General features: G+C 37.4%; 3 protein-coding genes across 4 annotated transcripts; 2 read left to right on the top strand and 1 right to left on the bottom strand.

Annotated features, from left to right (window-relative positions):
- Positions 1 to 2,288: 2,288 nt before the first annotated feature.
- On the top strand, positions 2,289 to 3,439 carry LOC126797258 (uncharacterized). Its single transcript, XM_050523914.1, has 3 exons — positions 2,289 to 2,396; positions 2,644 to 2,722; positions 3,272 to 3,439. The coding sequence occupies exons 1-3, from the start codon at positions 2,305 to 2,307 to the stop codon at positions 3,437 to 3,439; spliced, it is 339 nt and encodes a 112-aa protein (XP_050379871.1). The 5' UTR covers positions 2,289 to 2,304.
- A 3,467-nt stretch (positions 3,440 to 6,906) lies between these two features.
- On the top strand, positions 6,907 to 13,086 carry LOC126798136 (uncharacterized). 2 transcript variants are annotated; one of them, XR_007672493.1, is made up of 18 exons: positions 6,907 to 7,101; positions 7,675 to 7,747; positions 8,194 to 8,237; positions 8,566 to 8,608; positions 8,794 to 9,000; positions 9,136 to 9,255; positions 10,310 to 10,381; positions 10,575 to 10,619; positions 10,716 to 10,795; positions 10,960 to 11,024; positions 11,093 to 11,159; positions 11,335 to 11,448; positions 11,914 to 11,987; positions 12,150 to 12,247; positions 12,357 to 12,376; positions 12,468 to 12,536; positions 12,632 to 12,685; positions 12,906 to 12,989. XR_007672493.1 is itself a non-coding variant. In XM_050524981.1 (18 exons), exons 1-18 carry the CDS (start codon positions 6,932 to 6,934, stop codon positions 12,972 to 12,974), a joined length of 1,524 nt encoding a protein of 507 aa, XP_050380938.1. In that variant the 5' UTR covers positions 6,907 to 6,931; the 3' UTR covers positions 12,975 to 13,086. The 2 variants fall into 2 exon arrangements, 1 of the variants encoding a protein (XP_050380938.1); XM_050524981.1 differs by having other exon boundaries at positions 12,317 to 12,376; positions 12,906 to 13,086.
- Positions 13,087 to 13,534: 448 nt separating this feature from the next.
- Positions 13,535 to 18,574, bottom strand: LOC126796690 (protein PAT1 homolog 2-like). The gene is made up of 5 exons (XM_050523435.1): positions 18,334 to 18,574; positions 17,767 to 17,918; positions 17,488 to 17,544; positions 16,754 to 16,829; positions 13,535 to 16,076 (listed from the first exon to the last, which is right to left on the bottom strand). Exons 1-5 carry the CDS (start codon positions 18,392 to 18,394, stop codon positions 14,008 to 14,010), a joined length of 2,415 nt encoding a protein of 804 aa, XP_050379392.1. The 5' UTR covers positions 18,395 to 18,574; the 3' UTR covers positions 13,535 to 14,007.
- Between the last annotated feature and the right edge of the window lie 1,771 nt (positions 18,575 to 20,345).

Below are 20,345 nucleotides of genomic sequence, written 5' to 3'. Positions count from 1 at the left end.
AACGAAGTGCGCTAGCTACACGTTGCCGTGCCGCCGCCAAACATTCGCCCCATTTTTACAAGAGTAGCTTGAACTTGTTGTAGTGAGAAGCGAGCGCGATTTGGGTTCTTGGCTCATTTAGAGGTTTCTCACCCGGTGCTAGCACCCAATTTTGCATATAATCGTCATGAATTGTCTCTCATAATTTGTCCATCTTTTGTTTGTTACCGTCGTATTCATCAATGCTATGACGAACAAAATAGATGCACATTTGTAAAATCTTTGGAAGGAAGTCAATGGGAGCTCATTGTTTTGAAAAACAAATGTAAAACGAAATGAGAGAGGAGATGGAGGAAGATGTGAAATTTGTTGTGTACAAATTGGTGTGAATTGATCTAAAATTGAAATATTATTTATAGGCAAATTTTTAGGAGAGTAAATTTTGAGATTTTTACTATTTTTTGGGTTTGTTTCTGTTCTGATCAAATAATAGCCGTTGCCTATGCATTATGACCGTTTGATCGAAATTTTTGATTCAAATGGAAGACCCAGATCTATTAAACCGTTGGAGTTTTAATGGCCCAATCAGTAAGCCATGTGTCATCGCATCATTGGTCTGGAAATTTTTTTTCTCTTTTTATGATAGAAATGAGAGAAAAAAGGAGACGTCACCCACGTGTTGTGGGCTCCACCATTTGGTCGAGCGAAAGGCCGAGCAAAGTTTGCTCAAGCGGAAAATGGAATAAACCGAAAGGTTGACTGAACAAGCAAATCCAACCTCCATTGCCGCAGTTGTGATCTACGATCTGGGTTTGCTCGAGCAAACCCAGGTGGTCCCACCTCATGCTCGAGCAGCTCTCCGGTGCGAATGCTCTTAATTAAGGAGAAGGGTTTTAAGCATGTGCAAATGGTGGCTATATTAAGAACGTGAGATTTGAAAGAGGTTGAACTGTCCTCACTTCAGCGAAAGGAACTTGTCTTCTATAGCTAGCTGAGGAGCAAGGACTGAGGACTTATTACTAGATGATATGAAGAATAATAACTGCACGTTGGAAAATTTCTAGGCCGCCGAGGACTTGTGTGAGGTGATGAGAGGACGTTTGATGTAACTATAAACAATGAGAAGGACCTCTGTGGAGCAAAGCAAGTTCCATGAGTTCATGATAAAATGTTGTCTCATAAACGGCCAAAGATCGATGATATATACATACACTATCATTCATTGTTATATACATTTATACTTTAGAGTTGATTAGCTTTTTGGTTAGTGTAATTAATTAATTGGATACTATAAACAAGTATCAAGATTACGAAATCATATGCTTTAAAGGAGTACTGACCTTTTAGACTTTCTTGTTATAGGGTATGGTACTAAACCCTAAAGAAACTAGATATACATGAGCAAGTAACCTAAAAATAGCTATCAAAAGTTGTTAATAGCTAATACTAAGCTTGTTGTTGTTACACTCGAGATCCAAATGCCTTCATGCATTCTATCTCATGTTCATCGGTTATGCGTTCATTTAATCTTAAATTTTCACAACACAATACTTCATTGCAAAAATGTTTAATCACCATGACACGATCAAAAATGACCCAAATTTGATACAAATTTTTACTTCTTTGATGTTTATCTCTTTCAATTCAAGTAAAACCATGCATATGGAAGTCAATTAGGAGTAATTATTTTGTGTACCCGGAACACCATGTGACACTGTCATATGGTATACTCAGTCAATCATATTATTTCATAATGTGATAAACATGCATGAGGTGAAAGAGAAAAAAAATATTTAAATATAAATAACTAATCAGAAACAAATACAGTAAAAAATAAACAATAATATTAAGAGATTATACCACATAGACTATGTATCGGGTACATAAAATAATTTTTGCTCAGTTGAATGCAACAGTGAAGTCTTCCATCTCGGAAAAAAAACACGTGTTAAATTTCACCAGCAATACCCCCATATATAGATATATATTCATTAATTTATGAAATAAATGAACATTTACGAGAGTGTCTCAACTGTTCGACAAGTGGATCTTGGATGGCATTTAAAACGTGAGTGATAACGTAGCCCGCACGATATTTGGAAATATTCACCTTTCGTGTTCGTCCTTATCAAACAAACCCCACGACGTACAGGTCTCTGTTTCTATCTGACACTAAGGTTTTCTGTAACTTTTGACCTTACTTCTCACCGTCCTTTATATTATTTGTTTCATCAGTGGACTACTGTAGGGTAGAACCGTAGAACTACACGGTTTTCTCTCATGGAAGACTGACTCTCTTAGTCTCTATCTTTCTCGACCATTGCAATGGAGAAATGCAGTTCGGAGGAGTTGAGCGTCGGCCTTCCTCCGATTACAATCGACTCTATATCACAGATGATTTACCGGAAAGCTATGATGTAAGTTCACCATTCCTCTGTTTAAAGGTTTCTCATTTCATTCGGTCGAATGTTCGGTCCATCGATCAGCATATGTACGGGTGATGATTTCTTCTTCCTCCTAGTTTCAAATGGCGTACACACGCTAATAACGCATTGGCAAATACTTCAATGCGTTAATAAGATTTTTATGTTCATGGGCATTGGTCGAGATCATATATCGTTTTTCATAAATTTGAAATCGATATTTTCCTTTTGTTATGCTCAGGGATGAGCAAACAAGTCAAGAACCGATCACCATTTTTTATGATGGGCGGGTTTATGTTTTTGACATCATGGAACTTCAGGTAATGCAAACTAATATGTTGCTTACGTTATTTTTTTCGATAAGTATGTTAAACTACATGTTAGGAAAGATAATACAAGCTAAATGACTAAATATATATTAACATATATCGTCGTGTAGATGGTGTGTGGAAAAAGGATGTATAATACGGCCGGGTGGTTCTTTCTGTTAAACAGCTAGAAAGTTATTGTATACTGTTCTAGAGTTGTTGATTTACAAAAACAAACAGAATTCAGAAAACCACTTGATGTTTTACAAATTTCGTTTTGTATGTTCTGTTGGATTTCTTATAGCACTGTTGACCTGTTGTATTTTAGTTATTTAAACGTGTTCCTTAACCCACTTAACCGAAAGAAGTAAAAAAACGTTTTGCATGAGCAGATACAAGGAAATGTTCTTGAGCATTTTTCTTCAACAATCATCTTTTCCTAATTCCTATTAATAAAATTAGTGAAATTACATGCCGATAAATTTTACTTTATTAGACAGACTAACATATCTTCTCACAATAAGATCAATATGATAAAACGTAAATTCTAATTTGATGTAGGTTAGAGCCATAATCTTGCTTGCAACTAGAGAAATGGAAGGAGGGTTGACATCAAGGTTCTCCAAGGAAGCAATATCACTTGCACTGCAATCTCAAATGCTCGGACCTCCGTCCGGATCCGTGAAGAAATCTCTCCGGACATTTCTGCAGAAAAGGAAAGAAGTATAGATGGCCTGGCTCTGGAGATCTAATAAGGGGGTAGTGAGCTTTGGTATATATAGCTAGCTAGGATATGATCTAATATTTGCTAGAATGTTAGATGATCCCATAGAATGCTCTTTTTGAGAACACGTTTTTTTACGGGGGTTACATTCTCCGTTGTACTCTTTGGTTCTCATTAGTAAAAATTTCCAATAGAATGAATGTATTACTTGGGCTAAATTCAACTTCTTTTACCTTTCTTCCCTTTAAAATTTTGAAATTATACTTTATGCATTCGACTTCGACACTATGAGAATTCATACTTAAATATATATATATATATAAAGATGTAATATCCCAAAAATTTATAATTCATTTCTAATTATTTTTCAGAGATTATTAAATTGGTGGTGATTCGATGTTATAGTACGAGGGACGAAACAAAAGTGTTCGAGCGATTAATTACTCGAAAACGTTATCGTGAGGGGTCAAGAGTTGACTTCTTATTTGTTGGGTATCTCAAAAAACTTTATTCATGAAAGTCATAGAGTTCATCGATACAAGTTCGTAGACACCCGGCACGCATAATTTAGAGGTCGTATGAAAAAGTTGTAATCAATAGAAGTTTTGAGATTTCAGAAATTTTAAGTATAAATAGAAAATTTTCTATTAGGGTTCATTATTGCTACACAACTAATTTCCCTTCTCCTTTCTCTCCTGAGCGCCTCCTTTAAAATCAAAACTTTGCGATTGACCTGACCCGGATCCGGCCGACTCGACCTGACTTTTCCAGCGAGCTCCGGTGGTTCCAGGCAACGGGACCAGCCCAGATCTCTTCGTCTCAGCCTTGCGCACCTCCCTACGATGGTAGTTCGTATAATTTCGTGCTAGTTTGCGCGCAACTAAGGCAGGAAGTTGACCTAGACGACCCGGTTCCTCTTTAACCATTTTCGACGGTCGTCTGACGTGAGGCTACCCATTTCTTGATGTTCACTTCCTCCTAGTCACGATCTTTCAAGTATTGAAGCTCAGTTTGAAGTGTGGGGTTATTGTGGCAGCGGTTTGGAGCCGAATCCGACTGATTTCACGACTTCCTCATGTATGAAAGATGATTATCAAGCCTTGATTGTTATGTTTGAAGTGTTAGGACATTGAGAATTATGGAGTTTTAGAGGGGGGGCAGCTAGTAGGACACACATGCAGCCTCTTGTGGCGGCATGCGTGAACTCCTATGGAACTTCTGGTGTTTTTGTCATCATGTGTTTGCTAATACAAGCACTTTGACATGTTATTTGGTGGCATTTGGTTGCCAAATGGGTATATTAGAGTTTTCTATTATTCGGTTTCCTCATTCTTAGGAATCCAAATTTGAATCAATGTATGTGTGATCAAAACAGATGGTCAAAGTGTTCTGATGACCTTGGAGGGTCTCGGAGGAATTGTGTCTAGAGTGACAAGTCTTCGGGTTAGGATTTACGTTTATAGTTTGAGTAAAGTCATTTGCTTCCGATTATGATTAGGTTGAGATTTTAATTTCTTAGATGATTAATCTGTGTAATGTTGATGATAATTCATTATGTTTGCGACATAGTAACTTTTGAGGTAGTTGGAGACTTGTTAGTCTCAAATGAAGTTGCGTTTGTGGCACAACTTTGATTTTAATTCAGATGGGAGAAGTAGGACCTTAATGGTTGTTTTAATACTTCAAGTTTTATTGAGTTATGTCATTGATATGATTAGGACGTGATGCTTCATTTGGAGTGGTTTTCAGTGATTATGGCTCCTATATATGTGTAGAAGACGCAGTTGGATTTCAAGGTGATTAAACTTTACTTGTTACAAAAAAATTAATTGAGTTGTTGACATAGTCCATGCATCTTTAACTCATAAAAATTGTTCTAAAAATATGTTTTGGTTTTAAATTACATGCATTTGATCGCCTACGGTTCATGGGTAAATAAAATGAAATTTTAATAAAATGATTTTTAAAGTTATGGTGATTATGGACTATGGTTAATAGTTGAGAATAAAATTTGTTTATGTATGTTGATATTGATATGATATTTATGTATGTATATTTAATAATAATAATATATACGTTGTATATTATATTTTATATTTTTGAATGTGTTTATATCTTAATGTAGAGAAAGGGACTGCAAGGGAAGAAAAAGTATCTTTCGGTAAATTAGTTTATTGAATATAATTATTTGATAATGCTGGCGGAAGGGATCGGAATAGAAGAAAATGTACCTTATGGTAAAATGGTTTAGTGGCATGGTTGGGTTTGTATTGTGTTGTTGCGTGAGTCACTTGGTGAGATGTTATAATTGTGGTATATGGTGTTAAAACTCTTGTGGTAATTGTTCTTGGTGAAGAATTAATATTATTGCAAATAAAAAGATAAACACATAGTGCGATAACATAATATAGCTTGGATACAATTTTTCTGAAACACATCAGGATATTTTAAATGGTGTGTTGTCAGAGTTTGCATAATATTTGCTAGCTTAAGGCCATAGTGACTTCTACATACCATTTCCGCTGTCATGTACATACATAAAAAAAATTGTGGTAGCACCCACGAGAATAGTATGTATTGGTAAAACCATTGATTAGAGGTTTCACGCTTCCCTATATAATAACTTGAATTCTCCTTTAGTAGTATTCCAAATGATTCAATGGTCCATTGCATGTGAAGGATATGTGTGAAATCAAAATCTCTTGAATTCCAAATGTAGAATCTGAGCAGCTGAGATTGCTTCAAATTGGCCCAAAGCAAGGCCCAATTGCATTGCAGAAGCCCAATATGCATCAAAATTTCTTTGGGCTCCCAAGCCCATATTGATATGGGCACCCTAGTAGGACTCAACCGGAGAGTAACTGCTGTTACAGGAGAACACACCTCTGTTGCATTACCTGAGAATGACCGGATGATTAGGTGGGGTGCTTGCTGAATGTAATTGCCTTTACAGCATCAAGGAGAAACTGCAAAGAATAGACGGGAGTTTTTGCCACGGAGAGGAGGTCGGAGACCACCATCCCAATAGAATCCTGCCGCTAAGACGGCTAGGGTTTAGAGAGAGTAGAGCCGCTCTCATTTTCACGAAATTATAAACAATAGCTAAATGAGATTGTATAAAGATATACTGTAAATGAAATGTACATGGTTTATCTTCATTTACTTTCACAAACCAAATTGTACTACAGCATAAATATACAAATGTTCTCCCATTGCTTTCCCATCGTTTTCAAAACGACATAAACTCAAGGCAGCGGAAAAAACGATTCTCTTTTTCCGAACCAAACGAGAACTTTCCCGACTAATGTTTGGTTCGGGGAACTTGAAATGACTAGCCAAAACCCAAAACTGTTATCATTTTCCACAAACTGGGCCATGTCCAATAACACTCTTGATAGTAGCCCCCTTAATTATATATATATATATATATAGGTGTTTTGACTCACTCGTTGAGTAGGTGAGTCCAGCAGAGAGTAGATAGAGCAGATAGAAAAAAAATGAACAGCGGAATCACCGTGTCACTCCCAATGGACGAGCCTCCCATTCTCCGACGAGACCAACAACAACAACAACCAGCGGAAGACGACGAACGACGTCGTCAGCGGCAGCTCGAAGAAGAAGCCCTTGAAATCCAATCCCTCAAGCGCATCATCAGCGCCTACCTCAAGTACCTCTCTTTCTCAATTATCTTTTATTGATTTGTTAATCTGAGTTTGAGTGCGGAATTGGGATTTTGTTTTGGTTATATGAACTAGGAGCATCAAAAGGTTTCACATTTCCGTTGTTTAGTTGTAACGCCAGAAAAGCTAGACTGGTTGTAGTGATTGTTATGCATTCAAGCTTTGATTTTGATTTGTTTGTGTGTGATTTAGGTCAGCATTTTCTTTTCTTATCAATTGCCGCTTTGTGGTTTGAGTTATGTTTATCATTTTTGATTCCTAGATGTGCAGAGTTTTTGCCTATTTCAATCTGGTGATTTTCGTGAAGATTTTGAGCTTTTTGGCACTGATAATGCGTAATTGTATGGTATGTTTAGTCAGTTGGCAAAAATGCATATCGCTTGTTGCGTTGTGGTTATAATTAAAGTGTCTCACACTCTTATTATAAAGTTTTTGCTTTTTTTCTTTCTTTCTTTCTTTTAATTCAGTAATTTTCCGTGAATATATCAAGCTTTGTCATTGATGATGTATTTAAGTTGGTTGCGAAATATATATCAAATGTCGTACACTTTCGCATATAGCTATCCAGAGGCTGCAGAAGAGGATGTGAGAAGATATGAAAGATCCTTTAAAATGCTTCCACCAACCCATAAGGTACTACTGCTCTTCTCTCATCGGTTACGGTTCCATTTTTGAAGGTTAACTTGGACTCAGAATGGTTTTAAAAAAATTAAAGAAAAAGGAAGAGCTTGTCTGTACATTGGTTTGATGCAACTGACATGATGGAGTCACATATTTATTATAGTCTTCATTTTCAGTAAACTTAGTTTGGTATCTTTCATATCTTTTGTCATCTACGTCAGCACTCAGAATGCTTATTATAATTCTATTTTTGTTCAACAAATAACAAGAAATCAGAAAAGACTGACATTGTTTGAACAGTTTGAAACTGCACAAGTTGATCATACTTTCATCGTCTATTAATTCCCAATTCTCTGACACATCTTCCAAATTTCGAAACTATGCACGAGTTGATCATACTTTCATCATCTATTATTCCAATTTCTCTGACTCATCATCCAATTTTTTCTTCATTGCAGGCGCTACTGTCTCACTACCCTTCCAAGTTTGAAAGGCTAAGACGGTAAATAGTCCTTTATTCATCATTGAAATTGAGATGACCCATGTATGGTTTAATACTCTGGAGTGCATCAACAAAGGAACTTAAAAAAAATTAAACTTTATGTTTAATCCAAGTCTCAGTGTGGTAATTCATTAACAATTTACTAGAATACTCTAGACGAACATGGTCCCGTTGATATTAAAACCAGCCAGTATTCTCACATATATAGCTAAGAATTCCAAAGCAATAGCTTGTAACTTCCAAGAAGTCTCTTACTATGATAATTATGAAATATTTAGTGAAAGGGGAACTTGGAGATGTGAAACTGATCTAGCAGTCACTTCTGCAGGTGTATTTCTGCCAATTCATATTTCATTTTTGATATGCTTCAGGTTAGCTACAACTTTCCTTGGATTTCCTTTTCCTTTGAACATATTCGTTTTAATAATACTCATGTCGTTTTTAAATTGCAACATTTCATGACTCATCAAAGGACTTAAAATATGTGCTTGATACCCCCAATCAAGATTATCAAGGGATCTTGACTTCTTTTATCTTGCCATATAATATGTTACAGGCATTTGAACCCCCACTTGATTTGAGCCAGGATGGAGATGTTTGTGATGACCCACATGTTCGAAACATCCCATCTTCTCATGATGTTTCTAGTTTAACAAATTGCTCTTCTCAAATAACCTCCACAAGCCAAAGTATGCATGTTTCCAAATCTGATCAAGCCTATGTAATAGAAGGGACCAGCACAGCCTGCAATTTACCAATAGGGGTGAGTATCATTGAGGTCTTTGCATTGCTTCTTTGACTATCCTTTTCATAAGATTATAACCGAATGTATGGTTTGTTAAATTTAGGTTTCTCTGTATTCATTATCTTAAAATTTGACATTTGTCAGTTGTTGCAGGAAGAGAAGCAAGAAAGTCATGGGCAGTCCATCAACGGCAGTCTCACTTCAGGCTTGGAATATGTTGAAGAGATTCCACATAATTGTCCTGGGAATGATGCCATTGAGTCCAATGGAAACGTAAGAATTCTCCTTATTTGAAACTATAATGTCTTACTTGAATTTGTTGTCAACCCCCTTATAGCTCTGTTCGTTTGCCTGGTAATTAGACTCCAATATAGAATTGTTTTCCATTCCATCCAATTGTAGCATTTAAGTCGCTAGGTAAAATGGGATAAATTAGTCAGCCAAAGTCAAATTTCATCAAACAGATGGAAGTTACTGCCTAAATTGTGATTCCTTCATCTGATGGAAACGAAAAGTTACTTGTATTACCCTTTCTAAAAAAAATCTCAATTTATAGTGTATTTTATTCAAAGACTACTACCGTACATACAACCTCCCAACACCCATTCCTCACTTCCCACACTTTGAAAGAGAAGAAATTGAATAAAAAGATTTAAGTAACGCTATTTTCCATCACTCTTGTAACTGAGCGATACGGGTCCAAGAATGATGGAAAATAGATGAAGTAAGCAGATATTGAAGGTAAAGTTTCACATCTAGAACAAAGGAGAAATTACTTAGATTAGTAAGCAAATATTGAAAAACGATAATTAAAAAAGAGGAGTAAGCAAATATTGAAGGTAAAGTTTCACATCAAGAACAAAGGAGAAATAACTTAGATTAGAGAAACAAGGGTTTAGGAAAAGAAAATATAGAAAGATGGAAGGAGAATCTGATGGAGATTATGAAATTAAAAAAAAATTAATTAGTAGTTTTTTCTTGATTCAGAACTCTTATCATTTCTTAGTTTATGATGTTTTCAGATTCATATTTATGTCAATACTCCTCATATTCACGATATGATTAGCGGTTAAAGTTTAGACGCTACTATTTTTTATGTGTTGGAAATTAATTTTGAAGTTTGATTTTCGTATTATCAGGAATTTATTAATTTAAATCTGCTGATCATTTCCTAATCTCAATCCTGAATGGAAATTTACAATTAATTATATTCCATCCCAGAAAGGCACCTTTTGATTTAATTTCTGATTCTAGCATTTTGGTTATCCAAATGGGGTCTTAGACTTGGGAGATATTAATTCAAATTTTTTTGGTGTTGCATATTCAGGTGTCATCGTCAACTCGTACATGGTTGGATTCATCTACACATATACATGTTCCATTAGTTGATGTTGATAAGGTAAATTGGTTCAATGGGTTGGAGATATGGCTCTTCAATACCATTTTGAAAAGATTGATGTAAAATATAAACTTAATTGCAAGATCTTGCTTTCCAGTGTTATTATTTTTTTTTTTCAGAAATTTTAGCATAGTAAAAGTGAATTCTCTTGCTTGATAGTTGGAATTTTTTCTATTTTCGTTTCTGTCTACAGGTGCGATGTATTATACGAAACATAGTTAGAGACTGGGCAGCTGAGGTACGTGATGTGTTATCCTTAATTTCTACGTTCTAGAGAACGTCATGTGTGGTTCCAAGATTTACTTTGTTAACTATGTCATAATGTCTAATACAGGGTCAGAAAGAACGTGATCAATGCTACAGGCCTATACTTGAAGAACTTGATTCATTATTTGTTAATCACTCTAAGGAAAGGTACAATTGATTTTTATTGATTCTGTGTTCTTTCATTTTACTTTATTTTGGTTGCTTCCATTGTTGACCATGGTAACCAACAGGGTCATGTTCATATTGTCAAGTACTTCTAATTTTTTCATTTTTCTATAAATGTGTAAATAATGATAAATTATGTTGAACAGCCCTCCTGCCTGCTTAGTTCCTGGTGCTGGACTTGGGCGGCTTGCTTTGGAGATCTCATGTCGAGGTGTGCATACATTGGGGTTGCTAACAATACTGTTCATAGATTCATATACTTTCTCATCTTATATGCAGGTTTCATTAGCCAGGGAAATGAATTTTCATACTACATGATGATATGCTCAAGTTTTATTCTCAATGCGTAAGAGTTCCTCTGCACTTGGTCAAAAATTATTTTCTCATGTGTGTGTGTGTAATAAAAATAAGATATAATAAACACATGGGCATTTATAAAGAGATAGAGCGTTATTGCTGATAGACAGTATTCAGTTTTCAGATTGTTTTTTTTTCTTTGTAATTTGTCTCATCTGTTTCAGTTGTCAAACTGCTGGGGAGTGGACAATATATCCGTGGATCCATAGCAATTGTAATTCACTCTCAGATGATGACCAACTTCGCCCCATTTCAATACCAGATATTCATCCTGCCAGGTACTTGTGCCACTACTCCTGTTCTTTTGTCTTTTAAAATGCTACAGAAGCACAGTTTTGTAGTTGAATATTGTTAGTCATGCTGGGATTTCTGCTTCTGTCCTTAATGCTACAAAAGTGTTCTCTTCCTTACAACAATATCAATTCTGGAAAAGCTTTAAACAAGTCATGTCCATGAACCTTGAATTTACACTGAAATTTTACGGGTGCTATTGATGGATACGAGGATATTCTTCATTTTCTTATCACTATGACCTAGAAAGAGATGACAATAATGGCCATTAATTGGTTTTCCTAATAGAAACGTACCATCACAAATTTTTGTTAACGTGCCAACATATCCCACCGACAAAGGTTATGTTGAATTATGTGATTCTTTTCTTCTTCTAACTTTGAATTCTGTTTTTCCTCTGCAAGTTTCACTTATGCTCTGTTTAACATTAATTTGGATTTTTATGTAAGCAGTGCCGGGATTACTGAAGGTTTTTCTATGTGTGGTGGGGACTTTGTAGAGGTTTATAGTGATCCAAGCCAAGTAGGTAAGCAAATGAGTATACCACAATGGTATATTTTTTAATTTAATAATCTGCTCAAGTTTCTTTGCTGCCAAGGCTTGTAAACATTGAGCATCCATTTGCTGCTCGCTACATGTATGAGCTAACACTTTATAATCTCATGGATATTATTTGTGCCATAAACAGGTGCTTGGGATGCAGTTGTGACCTGTTTCTTTATTGACACAGCACACAACATTGTTGAATACATTGAAATCATATCAAGAATCTTGAAAGAAGGAGGCGTAAGTTCTTCACTAAAAAATTCTTCATTACCTTGTTATTGCACTATTAATTGCTTGCGTTAATAACAGGTTTGGATAAATATGGGTCCTCTGCTGTATCACTTTGCAGATGTATACGGACAAGGAGATGTAAGTTTCTATCCACTAATGCACATTTATGGGGTTCATGCTCCAATGGAAATCTAGATATTTAAAGTGCAGACTTGTTTTTTTTTTTTAGGACATGTCCATTGAACTAAGTTTGGAAGATGTGAAGAGGGTTGCTTTGCATTATGGATTCCATGTCGAGGTAATCTCATCTTCATTGTTTACTTGTATTGTTTTTTTTTGCCTTATGGCAACCCATACTTATATATTTCTTGACTAATTGTTCATTGACTGCAGAAGGAAACAACAGTTGAGACAACCTACACTACAAATCCCAGATCAATGATGCAGGTGAACATCGCCATGGACTGGAACTTTTTCCTGTTTTTCTTTTGTTCCTCTTTAATCGAACGGGGTTGATGTTCTTGTTATCCCTGAGTGCTGTCTAGACTAATCTTACTGTATGTGGCAGATCTTAATGACATTAGGTGATCTTGAATCCTCAATTCATGGCGTTTCTTTTCAAACTTTTATGCCTAAAAGCTTTATAATGTTAATCTCGTCCTTGCAGAATCGATACCATGCTGCTTTTTGGACAATGAGAAAGAGATCAGCAACAATGCAGCACACCAGTCCTTAAATAGTTGGTTTTTTTCTTTTGAATAACATTAAACTAATTATTTGTGGATTTTGAATTTTTGATAGTCATTGTGAAGCAACTGAAAATATAGTTTGCAAGGTGATTTACCAGATTTTCATTGTCGACCAAAGATAAATATGGCATCTGAGCCTCTTTGTGCAAATTATATGGTAAAGAATGACTTTGAATCTTGTGAAAACAAGGCAAAACAAACAAGATCGACTGAGGACTAGAAAATTAAATCAAGAAAATTGCAGCTCACTGGATTGGCCACAATTAGGGTAGCCGCAATCTTAGGCATAGATGTTGCATGAGTACGTATGGTAGGAAACTTGCAGCCAGAGTCAGCTAACCAATTTTGGTCGACCAAATCTCAGCAATTAGGGTTTAAAATAAGAAAGTGTATGCTACCATACTATGAATTGCAAGTTCAAAAGAACATGATGGCGAAATATGTAACGAGAACACACTGCACAATGAACAGAAATTACTTGAAAACAATGCAAAATGAAAAATAAGAATGAAAGCTGCTGAAGAGGAAAGGAGTAAATGAAAAGAGAAACAGAGAAAGACAATACACTATCATACATAGCTGAAATTTTCAACATCAGAAGATGACCCGAAACAAAGTTGTTCTGAAGGTTCTGTAAGACTACCCTGTACATTCTATCCCTATGCTTCCAGTTCAACACAGAGCACCAAAATAAAGCTCCCAGAAGAACCACTCCCAGACTCAAACTCTATTCCCATGATATTACACATTTAGGCACAACTACGAATTCTTCAAAATGACCATCACATGTTTACTAAAATTTTAGAACAGTAAAAAGTTAAACAAATAACAACGAAGCTTTGTAAAATTACTTCGATGGGGAGCAATTCCTTCCACTCCCCAGAGCCCCGCACAACCCATCCACTTTAAAGTGGATTCATATTCCCCCTGATATGCATTTCACATCACCATCCCCGTCAACCAATCAATTATGTTTTTCAAGAGATCTTTCCGGCAAAATCTCCAGTACCCGCTAGGCCGCTATCCTCTTACTGATTCAGAGTTCATTTGACCGCCATTCACATTAAGACCAGAAATGGGCATGGAACGTTGGGCAAAATCTGACAAAAGCTTCCTTTGGTGCTCATTAGTGTGAGGAAGACTGGCACGTAGAAGCTCAACAGGCATTTCCCTGTGTATTGCCTTGGTGGCCTCTGAGCCAATAACTTCTGTGCTTTGCTGGGTCTGCGTGAATAATGATTGCAAGATAGTTTCATACTTACTCAGACAATATTTGGTAAGAAGACCAAAGAATTCATCAAAGGAAGCCTGCCAGAGGGCACGATTAGACACACTACAGGTTCCAACAGCGTGAGGGTCAGTTAAGAGTTCAGTTGCTCTTTCAAGAACAGATTTCAATATAATAGCGGCCCCATCTCCAGCAGGGCTTCCAAGGGGACGAAGAGGTGGCTGCTCTGATGAACAAACGACTGCAACAAGACAGGCACTTAGTGCACGAAGATCCATACCAGTTATACATGCAGAAACCGTTTTTGCAAGACTGTTAGTTGTATCAGCAGCTGCAGGATCAGATGGGAGACCTCCAAACAAAAATCTTAAATGCCGGAATACAGTCATGCAAACAATCCGGGCAAGCTCACTACCAGGGAAAAGAAGTTGGATAAACCTAGAAAGGAGCTTTCGGCCTTTTGAAAGAGCCACCAACCTGAGGAACACAAGGTCATCTTTAGGGGATAACCCAACTGCATGGCTGCCTTTACCAAGTGGATCTACAAGCTGAAGTGACGCTGCCAACCCTTCCAGCAGCATCTGCCGCCTTCGCCGAAGTTGAACTCCACCGTCTTGGGGCTGACCACATTGTATGAGTCGATCAATATCATCAACATCAAGAAGGAGACAAAGGCCATCTTCAATGGTTATCCTAGCAGCAAGCATTGGTTCCTGTTCCAAAGGCTTCTCAGAGGCATGTTCAGAATTCCCTTCACCAGGAGGGGGATCGACTTCAAGGAGGGGTCGTGGCCTACGGATGGACGAGAGAGGAATCCTCCCGAGAGCATCAACAGAAGAATGGGAATGCTGATCACTACTATTACGACCTCTGGAAGAGAACTCTCTCAAGTGAGATGGGCAGAAAGCATGTTTTGACCTCAACCCAGAAGCTTTCTTGGAAAGACTTGCCTGGTGGTAATAATCATCTATGTAGGGGTCGTTGCTATGTGTTGCGGCATGCTGCATTTTAAGAATGCTCTCTATCTCTTCAGATGTCATATGTTTAGATCTGAACTGTATAAACCCACTCTCACTCTTCTGACTACCAGTATCAGAGCCTTGAGAAAACCGATTGTGCTTGCTCCTATGTTTAGGTCTATGCTCTCTTATGTCGGGCAATCCATGCATTGGCTTGTGCGAGGGAGAAGGATGGGTATTATATAGCTGGGGCTGCATTGCTGCAAAATGGGCCAAAGATGGCTGTATCGGACGGTGCAATCTCTGCTGTTGTAGCTGCTGCTGAGCTGAGAGTAACTGTGCAGACAAAAGCCCATTTTGATGAGGTAGCTGTTGCTGCAATATATTGTTCAAGAGATTAGAATGATCCCCATGCAATACTCCAGCACGGTTGACCCAATGATTTTGTGACCTGCTATTATAAGAAACAGCAACAGGGTTTGTGAACTGAGGCATGTTCGCTCCATAATGCAAGCCATGAGGTAAACCACCAGCCAGATGAAGATTAGAGTTAGATAAAGAAGAAAGATTTGGTGAAGAAAAAGGCGACTGGGAAGCACCAGATAGAGTAGAAAAACTCAGATGCTGTGGTGATCCCCCCTGGGACCTATTTCCAGGGGGAGGGAATGAGGTGAATGCTGATTTGGGTACTATAATTGGTTCACTGTTGTAGTGCTGTAGGACAGGTGGCTGCTCAGGGTATGAGGATGTTCTGTGCAAAGGTTTTGATTCTGGAAATCGAGCGGAAGATTGTGGTTGTGAGGACCATCGTTTTCCGTCCAGAGAGTTATCTGTATCAAACATCTGCTGGTCCAACCAGCTACCGAAATCTCCATCTTGGGCCCAATCAGTAGCAGATGAACCTGAAGAGAACTTGCTGTTATATAGAATTTTAATAGAAACTACAGAAATGCATGAAATTGGTAGCATGCTAAAAATCAAGCAACTCCCTCGGTTTCAAATAAGTAATTAATTTAGGACGGGGAGAGAGGGGAGAAAATTGTACAAACCATTCCAAGGGTTAATGACAACAATCTAATTCCTGATACTTCTCACCCATTTTTATTCAGATATTGTATTACAAAAACAAGAAGCAACAGATCCAGTCAATCAGTGTAACAAATTCTTCAAAAAAGCACGCACAAGCCCTGATCCAATTTATACACGAGTAAAGAGCCATCCGCCAGAAAATGACACTAGATGAAATAATGATTGCAATTTATAACTAAGGTCATAACTGCTGAATGAAACGGGATGGCTTGAACATATGAAAGTGTGGTAAAAACACATGAAAGGACAATAATTTGCAATTTTAAGGACAGAAATTTGGAAGATAGTTTTTCCCTCCTACTAAAATGACTGAAATGCCTATGCAACTGAGAATTCGATATCATTCAATACATGCTAGTACAAGATTATATTAACACTAAGTGCAACATCCTAATTCCTTATTATGTATTACGGCATATATATAAGGCCTTGGCAAGTGCAAATTACTTGATGCATGATAACAGGATGACAGAAGAGCTAATATACTTACTCTCCCGTGAAAAAGATCCAGAACCTCTATCTCCAATTACGCCCGGGTGTCTAGGTCCAGTTACAACTTTGTTCAACTGTGTAATAAAAAATTAAATAAAAGGAAATCAGATTTTTGTTCATAATGAACATGGTCAATAAAAAAATAACTATATTCAATCATCTCCAAACTAAATGTGACAAGTAGAAAGAAGTACCACCATTTATTTCAATCCTGAATGCTATTGTTTTGAACCAGTCCTTGAAACAGTTTTACACTTTAATATATGATCATAAAATTGAGAGAGTACTTAGAAAGGTACTATTTTTAAGGAGGAAAGAAACATGACTGAAGAATGGAGGCAACTATTATATGGCTAGACATGCAAAGAAAATCAACTAGACTTTCATCAGTACCTCACTCAAGAAAATTCCAACATATTTGTCAATAAACCTTTAAATGTCTTTTTTTTAACGAAAAATATTATCAAGTTATGAAAGCTTTAGAGAAGTAATAAGAAGCATCTTACAGAGAAAAACAAAGAATACTAAGGCGGACTTATAAACGGAGGAGAATCAAGACATACCAGAAACAGAAGAAAGATGATAAAGATGAAGAATATGAAAAGACTATGCTCGGATACATGAGCATCAGCAATAAATCCAGGGATTACAGCAATGAAAGATTGCAAGTCGTATACTTGGAACTCAAACCATACACCTAATTGCTTACTCATCAAAGTTAAGGGAGCTGACCTTTGCAAAAGTAGTTGCCAGATCATCCACGTCATTCAAAGATCCCAACCCTAAGCCCTACATACAAAAATGGAATATGACTGGAGTTAAGGAATATGCTTTATATCACAGCCAATTCAGAGCCAATAATAAGCTGCATAAGCTCATAGTATCTGCCGATAGACAACCAGTAGTAAACGAAAAAAGGGCGGGAAAACGTTGCATCATATGCCCACCCCCAAGAAACAAATATGCTTAATATGCCCACCCCCAACAATGTAGTGGAAAACAGAATCGAACCTCATCCTTCTCGAACAGATGGTACTCGTTATCAACAGACCCAAACAAAGACTTTCGGTCATTCTCCTCGTCTAAACCCCCAAGCGCAACTTCTTCGGCCGCGTTCTGGCCGAAAAACTCATACTGTGATGCATCAAAGAGTGCATTATTCTCTGCACGCCAAAATTAAAACAAAATTAGACATCCAAATCAGTAGAGCTACTACTCCAGCACAACATAATAACCAAATGATTTACAGAATCCCCGAAAACATGTAATTTTAAACCATCTTAATAATTCAGTCAAAACAAGAACTTTACTTGAGCTCAGCTACAAAGCAAAACCCAATCGACAATCACAAACAGCCAAAATTCGATTTCACTCGCAACCAATACAGGCTAGTTATTCACGCAAGTTGAAGAACTAATCAAAACCATCAAAATTAGGTCCAAACATGGAGAAAGAACCCTAATTTATTCATCTTGAAGCTGAAACAAGATTCATAAAAAAGCACGCAATTGAATCCTTAATCTGAAAACCGAAATTCAAAGACCGGAAAAAGAAAGCAGACACGAACAGATCTCGGACCTGAGGAGCTCCGAATGAAGTCCCGGAAATCCTCGCCGCCGCCGCTTCCAGATCTCTCCATGTCACTAGCTCCGGCGCAGAAAACGTCGTCGTCGTCGGGGGGAAGGGAGCGGATCACGACCGCCGCGGAGAGCGTGGCATTTGGGGGAGGGGGGGAGAGAGAATGGCAGGGAGTGTAAATAAGAGAGAATCGGAGGGCTATGTGGGAAAAGGAATAGAGAGAATAGAGAGAGAGAGAGGGGGGGGGTTCTTCAGGGGTTGCCCCTCCCGGAAGAGAGAGGGATATAATAAACCTCTTCCTTTGTGCGGGTGTTAGGTCATTTGGCGCAAGCAAACCGAACCGCAAAGATGAGACTCTGAGGACGACGGCGACGACGACTTTCGTTTTTATTTCGCCTCACCACTGGAGGACGCGTGGCTAGTTGGGATTGGAGGGGCTGTGCAACTGGGGGTTTCTTTTCTTTTCAAAGACGAGGATATTCGGACCACGGAGGCGGAATGCGGGCCGTTGGATCCGGTCCGGGAGGTGGCGAATGGGAGAGTTACGCGTGGAGTGATAAGAAGGAGAGAGGTTGGTGGGGTCCGCCGCGGTGAGAAAAGGTTACTCATGTGGCTGGGATTTGGAGATGCATATAAGACACCTGCTCGTCTTGCCTGCTTCATTCTCTGCTTTTGTTTCCTGGGACGGAATGGAACGGGATGGGGCTCATCTTACGTTCCGTCCCACTCTTTTGAATCGGGACGGGACGAGTGTTTTTAAGAATGCATCCCACTCGGGATTAATCCCGGTTGAGACGGGACGGGATCGGGACAAATCTCATCTTCCTATAAAGTTAAATAAAAACCTATATTTTTACTTTTTCATTAATAAAATAACATTTAATAATGAAATTTTAACCTAAAAATACATATTATGTTCAAAATATTATAATTTACCATTATTATTTGAATTAATATAATTTTGGAGTTATTAAGAACATAAATTAGTTTCATTTTGATACAAAAATATAAGAATTTTTAAGTTTTCATTAAAGGTGGGACAGGACGGAACGAAGCGGGATAGAAATTATTCGTCCCACGTCTCATCCCACTATTATGAAACGGGACGGGACGAACGTTTTTAGACCTCCGTCCCGTCCCTACGAATTTCGGGACATGATCGGGATGGAATCGGGATTTCTGTTTTTTATGCCCACCCCTATTCAGAACTACTTTTATTTGATGTTGAACTACATTAGTTTCACTTTAGTTCATGTAACATAAGAACAACTTTGATTTTATGCTGATACCACTTAGACCTTGTTTATGTCGTTTTCTTATCATTATCGATATACATGTCTTACAGATCAAATAAACAGCATAGTAGTGTATATTGAAACATTGATCATAAAGTTCAAAGACTATTGATTATCACTGGCACATATAAGTAACAATAATCAGCAATGTACATTAATCAACTAATGCAGTCAGAAAGCTATGAAGTACCAGTTTCGAATTCCCTTTATAAAGAACCATACGAGGCAAGTCGTCTTCTATGTAAAGTCGTCTTCTATGTTGGGTAAAAGCCCTTATAATTGTTTTTGTCAATGGAAACATGACCACTTCCCACAAACAGTAGAAGCTTTCAACTTTCAACCCAAAAACAAAAACCAGTGGAATTTTCAATGAATCCAATAATATATATCTGGAATTTTTTTCAATGAACCCAATAATTTAAAGTTCGGAAGTGCCTTAAGCACAGCTCATCAAGGGAGTCAGAGAGGAAAGCACTTGGAGCAGATTCTGGATTAGAATGAGGGAATAAATGAATTATTAGTACAAATCTAGCAATATTAGTACCTATGTAGCACGGACACGGACACGAGTGTCCGTATTGGACACGATTCGATACGTAGACACGGCATATAGAAATTTTTTTGGACACGGACACGTGGTGGACACGGCAATTAAAATTATTTTAATATATATATATATATATTAAAAAATTAATTTAAAAATTTGAAAGTATTTAG

This window comes from Argentina anserina, chromosome 6, assembly GCF_933775445.1.
Source record: "Argentina anserina chromosome 6, drPotAnse1.1, whole genome shotgun sequence".
Lineage (NCBI taxonomy): Eukaryota > Viridiplantae > Streptophyta > Magnoliopsida > Rosales > Rosaceae > Argentina > Argentina anserina.
This window is presented reverse-complemented; position numbering and strand designations above follow the sequence as displayed.